General features: G+C 44.7%; 1 protein-coding gene across 2 annotated transcripts in view; it reads left to right on the top strand.

Moving 5' to 3' along the window:
• VAV3 (vav guanine nucleotide exchange factor 3) overlaps positions 1–18,143 on the top strand; it is a 571,528-nt gene that overhangs the window by 471,407 nt on the left and 81,978 nt on the right. For both annotated transcript variants that reach the window (XM_033916404.1, XM_033916405.1), the window contains one exon: positions 3,489–3,618. In XM_033916404.1, coding sequence (XP_033772295.1) covers positions 3,489–3,618 — 130 coding nt within the window. The remainder of the gene's footprint in view (positions 1–3,488; positions 3,619–18,143) is intronic.

Raw genomic sequence — 18,143 nt, forward strand, 5'->3', positions numbered from 1 at the left:
GGGCCTTAGGCACCTGAGCTAATCGGAGCCTTAGGTTCTTCCTAGTGCATCGCCAGTATGCACTTGGAGGGGCCTAAGGTCCTGATTGGCTCAGACAAGGGTTTGGAGGTAGAAATTGGGAGGGGGATGAAGTATGACTATACATCTACTGTATTTTTGTGGTGATTTGTGTTGAGAGTGGGCATTGAACTCACAACTTGTTGCAGTTTATGCAATGTACGATGTTTATTAAAATAGTTAAAGAAAAAAAAAAAATAGGACACTGTGCTATATGGACCATTGGCCTGACCCAGTATTGCTATTTTTATGTTCTTTACAGGATTTTTTTTATTACTTCTTGATGTATCTTGATGTACTTCTTTGGCAATGAAGCAGTTACTTGGGCGACATTGCATATTTTAAAGTCATCTACCTTGACCTCTCTGAAAAAAAAGCAGAATATAAATGATAGTTAATTAAAATTTTCTCTGCATACTGTGTGCTTTGTGTAGTTTACTTTTGTGGTTGCTATCATGTACTGTTAATAAGATTATAATGTGTATATATGAAGAAGGAATGGAAGAAATAGCATTACAATCGGTACTATTATTATGGGGTGGCATCTGAGGTGGAGCTTGGTTGAGTCTGGGGTGGAACTTTTGTTCTCCCCAAACAAAAAACATTCTGCTGCCTACACATAGCTGATTATCTTAGGCAGAACGCACAGATCCAAGATGCAACTTCAGTAGAACTTGGGTAAAGAAAGACTGCTGTGAAGGTCAGCGTAGCATTTGTGATAGTGAACGCATTGCCAGTAGCCACAGCAGGATAAGTAACAGGAGTCACAAATCAATGTGGTGATTGTCACTTTAATAGAGGAGCAAATAATTGTTCAAGATGAGTAAAACATACAACTCCAAGGTATGGCTACACGGATATCCGTAATACCAGTTTTGCAGGGCTCGGGTCATCTGGAAAGAATAAGGACTTTTACAGTTGTGGTTTTGAGCATTAGTTTGGTGACAGTGGTATAACCTAATAATAATAATAATAATTTTATTCTTATATACCGCCATACCGAAAAAGTTCTAGGCGGTTCACAACAAGGTGAGCTAATACAAATTAGAATAATGGACTTAAAACAGATTAAGACAGAAAGCATTTACAATATAATGCAGAAAATACTGGCATGGCAGGGAAAGAAGTAATACATAGAACAGATAAAATACATCAAGTTGAATATAAGGAACTTGATGAAAAAATGAAGCAGAATGCATTAAGATACCAGCCTATCAAAGAGTTGAGTCTTTTAACAATTTTCTAAAATCAAGATAGGAAGAGACCTCTAACATAATTTTTCTAAGCCATACATTCAGTTTAGTGGCTTGAAATGAGAGGGTTCTCTCAAGGAACTTCTTATAATGACAGGATTTTAACCTGGTTTCTTAGAGATGCAGTAAGTGAATTTTCAGCATTAATTAAGACCCATATAAAAGTTTGGAAAATTTACCCCACTCTCCGCAATTGGCCTTTGTAAAGATACTAAAGCATTAACATATGATACAATTCTGTTCGGTATGTCAATGAGAACAAAAAGTCAAATTTCATCAAGCAATAACAAACTTCTATTGATTATGACAGGAGTCGCCATGCAACATATCACCAGTAATTGGAAAAATTATAATAATCTTAGTTATACATTCTGGTGGAATTTGCTGTGCCATATTTACAAAATGGAAAGAATAATTGCTTTACAGAAAGGGAATTATAATAATTTTAAAAAGATCTGGTGGCCATTGGCAAATTATTGTAATGATTAGACATCATTTTCCACTGACAGTATATTTATATATAGGGGGAGGGGGGATGATATAAAGTTATATTTTAAAGATACAATATTTATATGTTTTTTTTTATTGAAATATTTCAGGGAAGGGTGGGTGGGGAGGGAATAAATTTATGTATTTATGATGACAATAGAAAGAAATTCAAGTGATGTGTAAAAGTTTTTAATGATGTAATATTGTATCACTTGTTGTAAGATGTAAAAATGAATAAAGAATTTGGAAAAAAAAACAAACCCAGAAAAAAATATTTAGTCCAATAAAATAATATTGTCCGTTAAAAAAAAACACCAAACAACACAAAAACATCAATTAAGACCCTTTTAAAGCCTGGAGATATCAGCATCCCTTAAGTGGTGATAGGCTCAAAAGCAAGCTAAGGAAATATATTTTTAGGGTGGTAGATACATGGAATAGTCTCCCTGTAGAGGTGATAGAGACAAAAATGGTGTCCAAATTCAAGAAAGCATAGGGAGAGGAGAAGATCGTGGATGCTGCTGATGGGCAGACTGGGATGGCCATGTGGCCTTTCACTGCCTTCACGTTTCTATGTTTCTGTGATTCAGTGCTTCTCAAGTTGGAGCCATAAAAAGTGTCAAAAACCTGCAAAGAATTCAGTTTACTCTTGGAACAATTTGACTTTTAGAACTCTATACTAGTTGGGGTTTTCAAGCAATTTGCATGCCTGCTACCTACTTTATATGCAAATATCACTCATGAATATTCATTAGGGATATCTTGAAAACCTGATTGTCTGGGGGCTCCCACAGGACAGGTGTAAGAACCACTCCTCTCTACTGAGGTACCATTTGAAGCAGAAATGAATAACAAATATTCAAAATCTTGTGATGATGCTTGAAGATAAGAGACCACTGTGCTGTGGGCAGTAACCCTGCTTTTTTCTTTTAGGCAAGTGTTGGGAAAATAGCCTTTAAACAGAAGTCATTTAGATATACAGTCAAACGTCGGTTTGCGAATGTTTTGCAAGATGAGCAAAACACTCCAGCAACCTTTGACTCGCAAACCGAGCGCGGTCCCGATAAACGATCACTTACGATGCTATGGGTCCCTGTACAGCTGCAGGCAGCGCCGCTTCAGGGAGATGCCTCTGTTGTCTGCACTACGTTGGAAAACCCCCGAGCCCACATAACTGAGCGCCGTCCCACATGCGTGTTACGTATAAACACGCACAACGTCGATGAGCGCGTAATCGACGTGTGTGTTTATATGTAACGCGTGTGTGGGACGGTGCTCGGCTACGTAGGCTCGGGGGTTCTCCAACGTGATACGGAAGGATGGCAGAGGCATCTCCATGAAGCGGCACTTCCTGCAACTATACAGGAACCCCAATGGTTGCGCGCGACTGGCCACCAACAAACTGCAGCACCCGGCACCTGGGAATCTTCCAGACAGGTACCCAGCCCTGGGCCACCCCTCGCCACTTCCTCCCAGTTCCTTAGCACCTTTTGGGTTGTGGAACGAATCGATTGCGTTACCATTATTTTCTATGGGGAACTTTGATTTGATATACGAGTACTTTGGATTATGAGCATGCTTCTGGAATGAATTATGCTCGTAAACCAAGGTACCACTGTATGTTCTATTTGATGTTGCATATATTTGAAAGTGAGATCTAACTGAGTGCGATTTTCTGTTACTTAAAAGGAACTTGTGGAATACTATAAACATCAATCTCTTAAAGAAGGATTCCGAAGTTTGGATACTACTCTTCAGTTTCCCTACAAGGAGCCAGAGAATTCAGCTAGATACAGGGATAACAGAGCAGGCAGTAGCTGTAAGTCTTCAAATCTTTACTATCCTCTGTACAGCAATGCTGAAATGTCTCTATGTTCCTTTTTTGATACGCATAGTTTGTTAATGTGATCAGATATTTCTGGATCCCTCGTTTTGTTTTGTTTGCTGTTTACCACTCTCAGCTTCACATAATGCTTCTGAATGTGTCTTTGCTAGATTTCCTTGCTGACAAAATTAAAATTAGGCTTCCAGCTGAAAATTAGGCTTCCAGCTGAAAATCCATTAGGACTGTGCCAGGGATGTTGGCGATCGGCCTGCTATTCCCAGGAGCTTAACTAGTCAGTTTTCAAATAACGGTAGATTCCCAAATCTGCTATGTTGTAACATTTTCAACACTAAAGCATGACGTGACCTTAAGGGGGTTTTTCACTAACAGCAAATGCAAATGCCCTTTCATATGTATTATTTGCCATAGAGAAGCGCACAAAACAACACGATGTTCCCACGAAGATCAAAGAAAAAAAAACAAGTGGGGAAACTAGAGACGTTTCCAAACGCAAACTTTTATTGAAAGCAGAGATTCAATTCTGTAAATGTAAAAAAAAAAAAAAAAAGACTCAAGGCTACAGGCGTTTCGGTACAGAAAACTGTACCTTCTTCCGGAGTCTGTGACTTCTCTGCAGGAGATTTTTCAATAAACCGATGTGGTCGGGTTTCATAAGTTCGTTTAGAAAAAACATGTACTCGAGATTAAATTAAATAGAGAGCCCCCCCCCCACCCCCACTGCCCTTGGCATAGCTAAATGGATAGCTTAGCAAGAGACCAGCTGAAAATCTGTTATCTGAATCATTTTGCTGCTCCCCCCCCCACATTTTAATTCATTCCCTCATAATTTCCAAACTTGACCATTGCAACTCCTTACTCAAAGGTGTCTGTCAAAAAGACATCAGACGTTTACAATTAATACAAAACACGGCCATAAAAATTACAACCAACAAGAAAAAATTTGACCACGTTACTCCTTTGCTGAAAGGTGCACACTGGTTGCCAATCCATCATCGCATTATTTATAAAATTGCCTTAATCTCCTTTAAAACTATGGACTCCAAGGAACCTTCTTTTATTCATCAGTTCCTCATTCGTCATGATCCTCCAAGAATTCTACGATCTGCCTCTCAGCACCTTCTTTATGTCCTATCCTTAAAAATTGTCAGTACGCACAGGGCAACGTCATTTGCCACAACAGCTCCTACAATTTGGAATTCGTTACCTCCACATTTAAGATCTGAGAAAAATATTGATAAATTTAAAGGCAGTCTTAAAAATTTCCTATTTAAAGACGCTTATGATTGTTAAATGATTCCAGGGTCCTTCCTTGCCAAATGCTGCTTATTTTTATTTAACACTGATATGATCCCTCTCTGTTCCCTATTGTTCTTACCCTTAATTGTTCTCTTTTCTTTTAAAATTATATTTCTCCCTATAGTCCCATTGTTCCCATGCAGGTATTGTCATGTCTTTAATAAGTTTGTTAATTATTCCCCATTTTAAATTTTTTAACTGTAAAACACTTAGAATGTATGATTAGCGTATCATCAAGTTTTAATAAAACTTGGAAACTTGAACACAGACACTTTCCATATAGTCATTGCTGTCCATGTGTTTTCAGATTTAATATGTTCACTGGTTGCCACTGAACATATAAGTAGAGCTTCTGATTGCATTATTAAAATGTCACTAGACACAAAGCAGAGTAGAAATATCAACAGTGTAAAACACTCTGTCTACTCTCTTCTGACAGGGTAAACTAAACAGCTCATGCATAAAAAGGTGGAGAAAAAAGAGACCTCAATTATAATTCAAAAGCAGTGCAACAGAATCATCTGTAACCAAGCATGCTTAGAATCAGTGGCTTAGAGGGGGGGGAGGGGCGGTCCGTACCTAGTGCCCTTTTGGTGGGGATGACGGCATCCCTCCCTCTCTCCGCCCTGCCTCTTCCCCCGCTTCCCCTTGCCACGCATGCATCCCCTTCCCTTCCCCCGTACCTCTAGTTTTCACCTCCGTGAGCAACAACTTTAACGTACTCCTCGCGGCCACGTCGTCTCTCCCATTGATGTCACTTCCGGGTGCCGCACATAAGAGGTGTCATCAGCAGGAGAGACGACGGGGTCATGAGGAACACGTTGAAGTTCTTGTTGCTCGTGGCGGTGAACAACCAGAGGGGCGGGGGAAGGGAAGGATGGGCGTGCATGAGGCAGGGAGGCTCGGGGAAGGAGGGGGCAGGGGAGAGGCACAATCGCCCTGGGCGCCTCTCACCCTCGCTACGCCACTGCTTATAATCATCATAGGTCTCAAAGAAAAAAAAACCGCCATCAAAATGACGGTATCTTCACACAAGTTGTAATACTACGAGAACTGTTCAAAAAGTAGCAGACCTTAATTTTTCCTGCGTAAACAAGTAAAGCTAGGGAGGCGTGGTTTGGTGCACATATGTAGGCAACCCTAATGTGCAGGCTTGAATTTTTTCCTGCCTACAGAACCTGTCAGTCGCCGGCAGACCGCCGATGAGTAAGGAAGTGTAAGTGAGCGCCATCCGATTTTCGTTTTTGACAAAATGGCAGAAAAAGTGGAACAACGCTACTGCATTAAATTTTGTGTAAAGCATGGCGATTTCCAAGTGGAAACCATTCACAAGATTCAACAGGCCTTCGGGGACGAAGCAATGGGCACCACGCAGATAAAGAAGTGGTACAACCGCTTCAGAGATGGCCGCACATCTGTGGAGAGTGATGCACGTTCCGGTAGGCCCTCAACATCCAGAAATGAGATTGTCATTGACCAAGTGAGGACCCTGGTGATGCAGGATCATCAAATCATGATCAGAGAACTTGCAGACGAGGCAAGCACCAGCGTTGGATCTGTTCATTCCATTTTGACTGAGAATTTAGGCTTCAGGAGAATTTCAGCAAAGTTTGTGCCAAAGCTGCTAACGATCGAGCAGAAGCAACTCCGTTTGGAGATCGCACAGGAGACTGTGAACAATGATCCCAACTTCCTTAGCACAGTGATCACTAGCGATGAGTCTTGGGTTTATGGGTACAACCCTAAAAGAGACCAGATTTCAGTCAAGGGGAAGACATGCAGAATGTGACGGACCAGTTGCGAGCAATCTCAAAAGAGGCATTCCAGCGCTGCTTCCGACAGTGGTAGAACCGTTGGAAGAAGTGAGTGGCAACCCAAGGGGACTACTTTGAAGGAGATTAGTATAAGATTGTTGTATCTGAATATGAGTATTTTTTATGAATAAAGGTCTGATACTTTTTGAACAGCCCTCGAACTCAAACTGGAAACATCGCACTCTCACAAAACAAATGTCCACAACGCTGGAACAAACACAAACTACAGTGTACTTATCAGCAAATCTCACTTGTAGTCGTAAATAACTATAGCTCTAATAAATGCAGTGAAGAAATTTCCAATGGGAGACCCCATTTCACCAGCAGCATCTTCAGGGGAACCGCAAGTGAGAGAAACATAACACGTGAGCTGTTTAGTTTCCCCTGTCAGAAGAGAGCAGATGGATTATTAAAATGCATCCAGTGCAAAAAAAGAGAGAAAAGTGTTAATGGTATAAATACCTGGAAAAAAATCCCAGTTCCCCCAGTACTCTATCCTGCACTCAGCTTTTGTGTCTTTTCTGTGTGATGTCTGTGGCACAGATACACGTATTTGTTTTCACTGAAAAAGGTTCCAAGCAATATTACCTGTAGAGTGAAAACTCAGATAAACGGAGAATTTTTTTCTACTCTCAAATCACACATAATTATCTTGAAAATAAATGCCTAAATTTACAATCTAGAATTATGTAAGAATGGAAGCTTGTCCACATAATCTGTTTGAATATTGGCCCAATTGCTTTTAGGAATTTCTGAAACTTGCAAATAAAATGGACTCTTGGCAGTTGTAAACTTAAAATGTCCAAAGGACCCTCCTGATGAAACAGTCAACTGTCCTTTGGAAATCTGTAGGTTCCTCATTTTGTCTGCTAGGTATGTTTTTGTGCCCGGAGGGCTCACAATCTAGGTTTGTCCCTGAGGCAATAGAGACTTAAGTGTCTTGGCCACGATGGCATATGCACAGAATGTGACAGGCATAAACAAGTCCTTTGTAATGAAATGTATACTGGACAGTTGTACTTTTTAAGGAATATCTCTCTATTTTCGCAAATGCATTTTATTCAATTATTGTATAATTTTAGTAGTTTTTAGATTTTGTACTTTTATTCACTGTTTGTACATTTTTAGTACTGTGTGTGAACCGCCTAGAACTATGTGGTAGGGCGGTATATAAAAATAGAATAATAATTATTATTATTATGTACACTGGAGCCCAACATGGTCCATGTGTCAGCCAAAAGAGCCTTCCTTAGGGGTATAAAGAACAGCCCAGTAGATGGTGCCAAATTGCCAGAATATTCAAGCCAAAATCTGAACTTGTGGTATGTACTAAACGAATCCTACTGCCTGGCACAATATGCAAACAAGCGCAATCTTTAAAAACGCCGCAGGAACTCAAGAGTAGCTGCTGAGTGTGCTTAAATTTTCTGGCAATTTGGCGCCATTCTACTGGGCTATTCTTTATACCCCTGAGGAAGGCTCTTTTGGCCGAAACGTGGACCTTGTTGGGGGTCCAGTGTTTGCCCTGTTTTTAGTAAACAGGAATGGTAATCACATTACGTAGGACTGGGGTCCAGTATACATTTCATTACAAAGGACTTGTTTATGCCTGTCACATTCTGTGCATATGTTATACATGTGTACTTGTAGTTTTCATTTCAAGTTTGTTGATACTTCAATAAAATGATTGTTCTTGCAGCGGTTTTGACTAGTGTCCCTTCCCCACTTTTTTGGTCCACATAGTTTACACGCGTGGTTCTTCTTTCCTTTCTATTGATTGATACATTGTTTGGTCAAGGCGGCAACATCTGACATAGGAGTCACATTTCTGCATCAGGTTTTCATGACTGATACAGGGTCATTTTACTAAGGTGCACTAATGAATTGGTGGCATTAAATGGTAAGATGCCCATAGGTATACAATGGGCAGCACAGCATTTAACGTGAGCTAAGTCCATTAGCATACCTTAGTGAAAGATAGTGTAATGACATTAATTTAAAGCATTTCTTCAGTTTTTGACCAGTTCATTTTTAGTTTGTAAAACTGGTGTGGCAAAACATGAGTTATATTAAAATGCTTAATGAAAGGTTAATTTTTCTTTTGAGTTAATTAGTTTGACATTAGTTTGCAGAAAGTATATGAATTGTCTTTAATAAGGCACTATCAGCTAAAAATGCTTTAAAAAACCCAAAACAACCCCAAAAAAACCCTCAGAAGTTTGTTTTTTTTTTCAAATTTATATAAGTATTTTCATGGAGTCTCTAAGCAGTTCATACTTCAAAAGATGGATGTTTCATGTTTTCACATTAACTGGGAAAAACGTTTTATAGGACAAACTAGCACTTCATTAAAAATATAGGCAAATTGGAAGCTAAACATGATTTAGGCAATACTAAAACCTGTTCTTTATTTCCCGTTCACAAGAGTTAGTTCTGTGCAATCAACTACAACCCCTGTGAATATAAGTTGAGAATCTAAAAGAGACTGACCTTCAGTTTCCAGGCATGCCGACCCCACATAATATTTCTGTCCAAAGGGATTATAGAATGCCATTAAGGTGCCTGCCAAAGCTTGTGGGTAAGGTAAGAACATAAGAATTGCCGCTGCTGGGTCAGACCCGTAGTCCATCGTGTCCAGCAGTCCGCTCACGCGGCGGCCCTCTGGTCAAAGACCAGTGCCCTAACTGAGACTAGCCCTACCTGTGTACGTTCCGGTTCAGCAGGAACTTGTCTAACTTTGTTTTGAATCCCTGGAGGGTGTTTTCCCCTATAACAGACTCCGGAAGAGCGTTCCAGTTTTCTACCACTCTCTGGGTGAAGAAGAACTTCCTTATGTTCGTACGGAATCTATCCCCTTTCAATTTTAGAGGGTGCCTTCTCGTTCTCCCTACCTTGGAGAGGGTGAACAACCTGCCCTTATCTACTGTCTATTCTCTTCAGTACCTTAAGTGTGATTTTTTTTCCACTCCTTTCTTGTGCTCAGAAGAACATAAATGCATCAACATAGTCTCACCGTAGGCCAAGAAACAGCACTTATCCCAGGACAAGCAGGCAGCATATTCTTAACGCATGGGTGACGTCACCGACGGAGCCCCGGTACGGACACTTTTAACTAGAAAGTTCTAGTTGGCCGCACCGCGCATGCGCGAGTGCCTTCCTGCCCGACGGAGGAGTGCGTGGTCCCCAGTTTCTTCGTTTCCGCGGAGCGAAGAAGACGCATGTGTTTTCAACGGTTGTTGAAAAACAAATTTTTGCCTTCCCACTCGCGTGTTTTCTAATTTTTTTTCTATTTTCTCCTTCGGATTATCTTTATTTTACTTTACAAAAAAAAACAAAACTCGTCGAGTTTTCCTTATTTTTTCAACCCGGCCCCGGCGGGGCCTGTTGCCACCATACAAGCCTCCGGTTTTGATTTTGCGGAGGCCATCTTTCCCTTCATGCCCCCTCATAGAAACATAGAAAGATGACGGCAGAAAAGGGCTACAGCCCATCAAGTCTGCCCACTCTACTGACCCACCCAATTTAGTCTGTGTGCTACTGACCCAATTCTTTAACTTGATCTTCGTAGTGATCCTACGTAGGTGTCCCATTTATTCTTAAAGTCAGGTACGCTGGTGGCCTCAACCACCTGCACCGGAAGCTTGTTCCAGCGATCTATCACTCTTTCCGTGAAGAAGTACTTCCTGGTGTCGCCATTAAATTTCCCTCCTCTGAGTTTGAGCGGATGTCCTCTTGTGGCCGAGGGTCCTTTGGGAAAGAAAATGTCATCTTCCACCTCGACACGTCCTGTGATGTACTTAAATGTCTCAATCATGTCCCCCCTCTCCCTACGTTCCTCAAGAGTGTAGAGCTGCAGTTTGTGCAGTCTCTCTTCGTACGAGAGACCCTTGAGCCCCGAGATCGTCCTAGTGGCCATCCGCTGAACCGACTCGACTCTGAGCACGTCTTTATGGTAATGTGGCCTCCAGAATTGCACACAGTATTCCAGATGAGGTCTCACCATGGCTCTGTATAGTGGCCTCAACCGGGCTTTAAGAAGTGCCAGCGGTGTGCACGCCCGATCTCTCTCACCGACCCGCACAATTGGTGCCTACAGTGCCTGGGTCCAGAGCATCGGGCTGACACCTGCACCCGCTGTGCTACTCTTAAAAAGCGCACATTGAAAAATAGGCAGATCCAACAAAATATTCTTTTCGGCACCGGATCTGCCATGGAATCTGCCGCGACGTCGACGGCACCCCAAAAGTCGGCACCGACTACTTCGACGCCACCGGATCCTTCTTCGGGGTCGCTGGCCCCAGGTAAGCCGGCTAAGAAGCCTTCCACTTCCCTTGAGCGCCCTCCTGCCACGGTTGCGACACCAGCAACCCCGGCACCGCACCGACCCCGCACCGACCCCGCAAACGCTCTGCTCCGATATCGGTGAGTGCCTCGTCATCGGCCTCCTCATCGCCGGAGCGTAGAGCGGCACCTATGGTACCGAAAAAGAAAAAAGCGGTACCGGTGCCCCCTCTGGACGACCGCATTGTGGCCATACTCCAAACACAGTTACAGGAGCAGCTGCAGCAACAACTCCAACAACTCTTGCCGGCATTGCTGGCACCGCACCTTCCGGTACAGGACCGGTCCGAGCCTCACACCGTCCCATCGGTGTCGACCCCCTCGGTGCCGCTCAACACTTCCATGCCGGTCCTCTCGGCTGAACCACATCTCTCCCAACCTGCGGTACAGACCCGCTCCGATACCGATCCTTCTCGGTATCACGAACGACACCGGTCTTCCTCTCCCGGTACCGCCTCTATACGCTCCGGCAAGTCTCTCTCTAAGACCCGCCATGCCAAGCCCTCCACACCGATGTCCCGCCGTGTGCACCCAGACTTATGGGAAGATTCCCCACACGGTACCGAGGAAGACGCTTCATCGACGGACGAGGAACCCTCGGTGGCTGATACCGTTTCAAAACCTGAACAGTCCTCGTTCACCAAATTCCTCAGGGAGATGTCAGCTGCTCTTTCTATTCCCTTAGAGTCCGACTCTAAAAAGTCACAGGCCTTTCTCGATGCCCTAGACTTTGAGCAACCTCCCAAAGAATTCCTCAAGTTACCCGTACATGACATCCTACAGGAAACTTTTTATAAGAACTGGGAGAACCCCTTCACTGTCCCTGGGGCCCCTCGCAAATTGGATAGCTTGTACCGGGTCATTCCCATCCCAGGGTTTGACAAGCCGCAATTGCCCCATGAATCTCTCCTGGTGGAGTCCACCTTAAAGAAAAGTCAGGGCTCCAGTGTCTATGCCTCCACCCCTCCTGGCAGAGAGGAAAAAACTATGGATAAGTTTGGCAAGCGCCTTTTCCAGAATGCAATGCTGGCCAACAGGGCAAATAATTACTCCTTTCACTTCTCCTTCTACATGAAGTATCTGGTGCAACAACTCTCCTCCTTACAAAAATACATTCCTGAACGTAAGGTCCCTCTTTTTCAACAACAAATTTCCAGTCTGCTCCAACTCCAGAAATTCATGGTGCGCTTTATTTATGACTCATTTGAGCTGACCTCTCGAGCATCTGCCATGGCTGTTGCCATGCGGCGTCTGGCATGGCTGAGAGTTTCTGACCTCGACATTAACCACCAAGACCGCCTGGCTAACGCACCTTGCATTGGTGATGAACTCTTCGGGGAGTCCCTGGACTCATTAACCCAGAAACTCTCGGCTCACGAGACCAGGTGGGATACTCTGGTAAAACCTAAAAAGAAGACTCAACCTGCCCGCGCCTACAGACAGCAGTGTTCCTACCAACGCAGGTTCTTGGCCAGACCTCTCAACCAGCCTCAACAGCAGCCGCGCCGACCTCGGCAACAGCATCAAACTCAGGCTCGCTCTCAGTCTCACCAACCTGCCAAGCCTCTACCTCCGTCAAAACCATCTCAGCCCTTTTGACTCTTTTCTTCAGGGCATAGCCAGTCTCCCACCATCATTGCCTCTTCCTCAGCCTATCGGAGGTCGCCTCCAACTCTTCCTCAGCCGTTGGGAGGTCATCACATCAGACCAATGGGTCCTCAACATCATTCGCCACGGCTACTCTCTCAACTTCCAGACTATTCCACCAGACAATCCTCCCATAGAGTCTGCTTCTCACTCCTCCCAATCCCTCCTCCTCCTGAGGGAGGTCCAATCCCTCCTTCTTCTCAATGCCATCGAAGAGGTCCTCTCAGACCAAAGGGATCAGGGATTCTACTCCCGCTACTTCCTGGTTCCCAAGAAGACAGGAGACCTCCGTCCCATCCTCGATCTCCGGGATCTCAACAAGTGTCTGGTCAAGGAAAAGTTCAGAATGCTCTCCCTTGCCACGCTTTACCCTCTTCTCTCTCAACACGACTGGCTATGTTCCCTAGACCTCAAAGAGGCCTACACTCACATCCCAATCAATCCGACTTCACGTCGCTATCTACGGTTTCAGATACAGCACCATCATTATCAGTACAAAGTGCTACCCTTTGGCCTCGCATCATCACCCAGGGTGTTCACCAAGTGCCTTATTGTGGTGGCGGCCTTCCTCAGGTCTCACGACATCCAGGTGTTCCCCTACTTGGACGATTGGTTGGTGAAAGCACCTACGTCTCCGCCACTCAACACACCATCTTGTTCCTCCATCTCCTGGGGTTCGAGATCAACTACCCCAAGTCGCACCTGCTTCCCACACAGTGACTTCAGTTCATTGGTGCAGTTCTTGACACCACTCTGATGAGGGCGTTCCTCCCCTCCGACCGTCAACGGACCCTTCTCCACCTCTGTCGTCAGGTGCTCCTTCGTCATGCCATCTCAGCTCGGCAGATGATGGTCCTCCTGGGCCACATGGCCTCGACGGTCCATGTGCTTCCTCTGGCGCGACTCCACCTCAGGACACCTCAATGGACTAGCCAACCAATGGTCGCAGACCACGGATCCTCTTTCTCATCCCATCTCTGTGACATCGTCTCTTCAGCAATCTCTTCAATGGTGGTTGAACTCCTCCAATCTTTCCAGGGGTCTACTCTTTCATCTACCCCCTCACTCCATGATCATAACCACGGATGCTTCCCCCTATGCATGGGGAGCTCACATGGGAGATCTTCGCACCCAAGGACTCTGGACCCCTCAGGAGCGTCAACATCACATCAATTTCCTGGAACTCAGAGCCATGTTCTATGCTCTCAAGGCCTTCCAGCACCTTCTCTACCCTCAGGTTCTTCTCCTGTGCACAGACAACCAAGTCGCCATATACTACATAAACAAGCAAGGCGGCACCGGATCTCCCCTCCTCTGTCAGGAGGCCCTCCGCATCTGGACCTGGGCCACGGCCCACAGTCTCTTTCTCAAGGCTGTCTATATCCAGGGCGAACAGAACTCCCTGGCCGACAATCTCAGCCGCATCCTTCAACCTCACGAGTGGACTCTGGATCCTCCCACACTCCGCTCCATCTTCGCTCGGTGGGGCACTCCTCAGGTGGACCTTTTTGCAGCTCCTCACAACCATCAGCTGCCCCAGTTCTGTTCCAGACTCTTCTCTCCTCATCGTCTGGCCCCGGATGCCTTCCTGCTCAACTGGACGGATCGGTTCCTCTATGCCTTTCCTCCACTGCCTCTGATGTTGCGGACGTTATTCAAACTCCGCAGGGACAGAGCCACCATGATTCTCATCGCCCCTCGGTGGCCTTGCCAACACTGGTTCTCCCTCCTGCTCCAGCTCAGCTCCAAAGAGCCCATTCCTCTTCCTGTGTTTCCTACTCTACTTACACAGCAGCATCAGTCTCTACTGCATCCCAATCTATCTTCGCTCCACCTGACAGCTTGGTTTCTCTCGGGCTGACCTCTCCAGACAATCTGTCTCAGCCTGTCCGTCGTATTTTGGATGCCTCCAGGAAACCGACCACCCTCCAGTGTTACCATCAGAAGTGGACCCGGTTCTCCTCTTGGTGTCTACTACATCACCACGATCCCACCTCATTGGCGGTGGAAGCTGTTCTGGACTATTTGCTCTCTCTATCCGACGCTGGCCTCAAGTCTACCTCAATCAGAGTCCACCTCAGTGCCATCACTGCGTTTCATGAGCCTATCCTCGGAAAACCTCTCACGGATCATCCACTGGTTTCCCGGTTCATGAGAGGCCTCTTCAATGTCAAACCACCGCTGAAGCCTCCTCCAGTCGTCTGGGACCTGAATGTGGTTTTATCCGCCCTCATGAAACCTCCTTTTGAGCCTCTTGCCTCAAATTCACTCAAATTTCTTACGTGGAAGGTGCTTTTCCTCATTGCCATCACCTCTGCCAGGAGGGTTAGTGAGCTACATGCACTGGTTGCCGACCCACCTTTCACTGTTTTTCACCATGACAAGGTGGTTCTGCGTACCCATCCTAGATTTCTCCACAAGGTGGTATCGGACTTCCACCTCAACCAGTCCATTGTATTGCCTGTCTTTTTCCCTAAGCCCCATTCTCATCCTGGGGAACAGGCGTTACACACACTAGACTGTAAGTGTGCCCTTGCATACTACCTTGACCATACCAGGGCTCACCGCTCGTCCCCTCAGCTCTTTCTGTCCTTCGACCCTAACCGTCTAGGTCGTCCTGTCTCTAAATGGACGCTTTCCAACTGGCTTGCTGCCTGCATTGCGTTCTGTTATGCTCGGGCCGGTCTCTCACTGGAAGGTGCTGTCACGGCCCACAGGGTCAGAGCTATGGCTGCTTCTGTGGCTTTCCTCCGCTCCACGCCCATCGAGGAGATCTGCAAGGCTGCCACTTGGTCCTCAGTTCACACGTTCACTACTCACTATTGTCTGGATGCCTTCTCCAGACGGGATGGACACTTCGGCCAATCTGTGTTACAAAATTTATTTTCCTAATGGCCAACCATCCCTCCTCCCTCTCTGTTAGCTTGAAGGTCACCCATGCGTTAAGAATATGCTGCCTGCTTGTCCTGGGATAAAGCACAGTTACTTACCGTAACAGGTGTTATCCAGGGACAGCAGGCAGATATTCTTACGTCCCACCCACCTCCCCGGGTTGGCTTCTTAGCTGGCTTATCTTAACTGGGGACCACGCACTCCTCTGTCGGGCGGGAAGGCACTCGCGCATGCGCGGTGCGGCCAACTAGAACTTTCTAGTTAAAAGTGTCCGTACCGGGGCTCCGTCGGTGACGTCACCCATGCGTTAAGAATACCTGCCTGCTGTCCCTGGATAACACCTGTTACGGTAAGTAACTGTGCTTTATATTCCTCAACAGAGCTGCAGCCCCCATGCAGTACACTTTCAACCCATGCAGAACCTCCAAATATAGTGCTACCTCCTCCAAGCTGCTCTGCAGATTTCTCCTGCTCTGTTGCTGGTAACGGTCACTGATGAGTCCTTGTCATCTGTCTCCTTACCCTCTCAGGAACCGCCACACTCATTCCTGCAAAAATTATTTTAACCAGTTTATTATAAGGCTTCTGTAAAGGCTTGCATATAATCAGCTAGCAGTATCTTTTGGGTATACCTTCTCATTCTGTGGCAGTTACCCCAGCATAGAGAGGAGGCCTCTTTGCTGTCTACATCTGATTCTGAGCAGAAGCCAGCACATTTGCTATTGCTATCCTCTCCCAACTCCATCAATTAATCAGACAGAGGACTTTTGGACTCTTTTGATACTCGCTCTCCCTCATTCGATGACACTGAAAGGGGTTTTTTAGTAATTCTATCTGACCCATCTCCTCCACTGGTCAGGAATGAATCTCCTTAGGAGGCCATTTTTTTAAAACTATATTTAATTCAGAAGATGATTAAAGAAGTACTTTCTTCCTATATGCCACCTATGATGTCTCTAAGATCTGCCTATACACCTCTGGGTTGCATGAGTGCCTCCATTTTAAGTTGGCAGATGAACTGTACACAGGAGACTCCATCTTTAGAGACAAAGGCAGAGACTTTTGATGTAATAAAATGATCATTGTCCTGACCTACAGAATTTCTCTGATGTTCCAATCTCTTCCTCTGGTTCATCTGGCAGAGATTTGTATTTCAACCGGAACTTGCAAGGATTTTCTATAAGTATAAAAATTTCTACTCTCAAACAACCACAACAAAATCATCATTCCATCATTCAAAGACCTTGTCAAAAAGAGAGAGGGCTAAGCCTAAATAGCTGACATCTCCGCAAAGCTGGAGCCTTCTTTTTGACTCCCCGCTTTCTTAACCTTCCAAAATACATGTCCTGCCCTACAAACAAAGAGAAAATCTTGCCTTACTTTAGTAAATAGAACTTTGTTCTGCCCTACTTTTAGGAATCAGGTTTATTATTTCTTTCAGGCTTGGCAGACCATCACCACAGATTCTTGGGTTCTGAGTTCAGTCCAAAACAGTTACTGATGTCTGAAGCTACTTAGGTAGCCTCCACTCTTTAACTCATGCAACTTTTCCAGTCTCAATATCAACGTTCTAAAGTCGAGTTTGTACCCAATGAACACCATTTCCTTTATAGGTGCTCTCTTGGACATGAATCAAGGATGAGCCTTACATAATGTAAACACATAAGAGCTGGGTCAGACCAAAGAGTTTATCTAGCCCAATATCCTGCTTTCCAGCAGCGGCCAGGCCAGGTTATAAGTACCTGGCAGAGTCCCAAAAGACTTTCCTAGTTGGAGGGCAGAATACAGGACCTCATTTCTTGTTATCTATGTATTTATAATAAGCTCTTGATATCCTGCCCATGATTGCTTAATACCCTAAGAGTGGCTTAAATAAAAGATTGTATCCCCCAAACTGTTGCATGAATGAGCAGGTTTTAACTAACCTCATGAACCTCATATAATTGTTCTCCTCACTAAGAAAATTATTCCAAAGCTCTGGTACAAAGCACAGAATAGTTCCATCCTGAGTCACCCTCAATCTGATTCGATAATATTGAGGAACTTTCTAAGAGGATTGTAGGGAGCAATTGTTAATTTAGAGACTGAGCAAACTTGTCAAATATACTGGTTCACCCACAAGCATAATCCAATAGACTGCTTATTCCTAGGATAAGCAGCATAAAATTTGTTTTATTTGTGACTTGGGTTTTCTATTGTTGGAAACAGGATACTGGGCTTGATAGACCTTCGGTCTGTCCCAGTATGGCAACTCTTATGCTCTTATGTACTAAGGGATAGTACTTTAACCTGAACCCTCTGGACAATACATTACCAATTCAATTCAACCAAAAAAGACATCATGTGGTCATACATCCTTTTGCCAAACACCTCCTTGGCCACTGTATTTAATACCAGCCGAAGATGATGAAGCTGACAACCCAGTAATTCCTGGCAATAAACACTGCAATAGCATACAGTATATGTGATGATACCAGGGTATGGCATGTCTCATGTAAGCAAAGCAAA

This window comes from Geotrypetes seraphini, chromosome 12 (genome assembly GCF_902459505.1).
Source record: "Geotrypetes seraphini chromosome 12, aGeoSer1.1, whole genome shotgun sequence".
Lineage (NCBI taxonomy): Eukaryota > Metazoa > Chordata > Amphibia > Gymnophiona > Dermophiidae > Geotrypetes > Geotrypetes seraphini.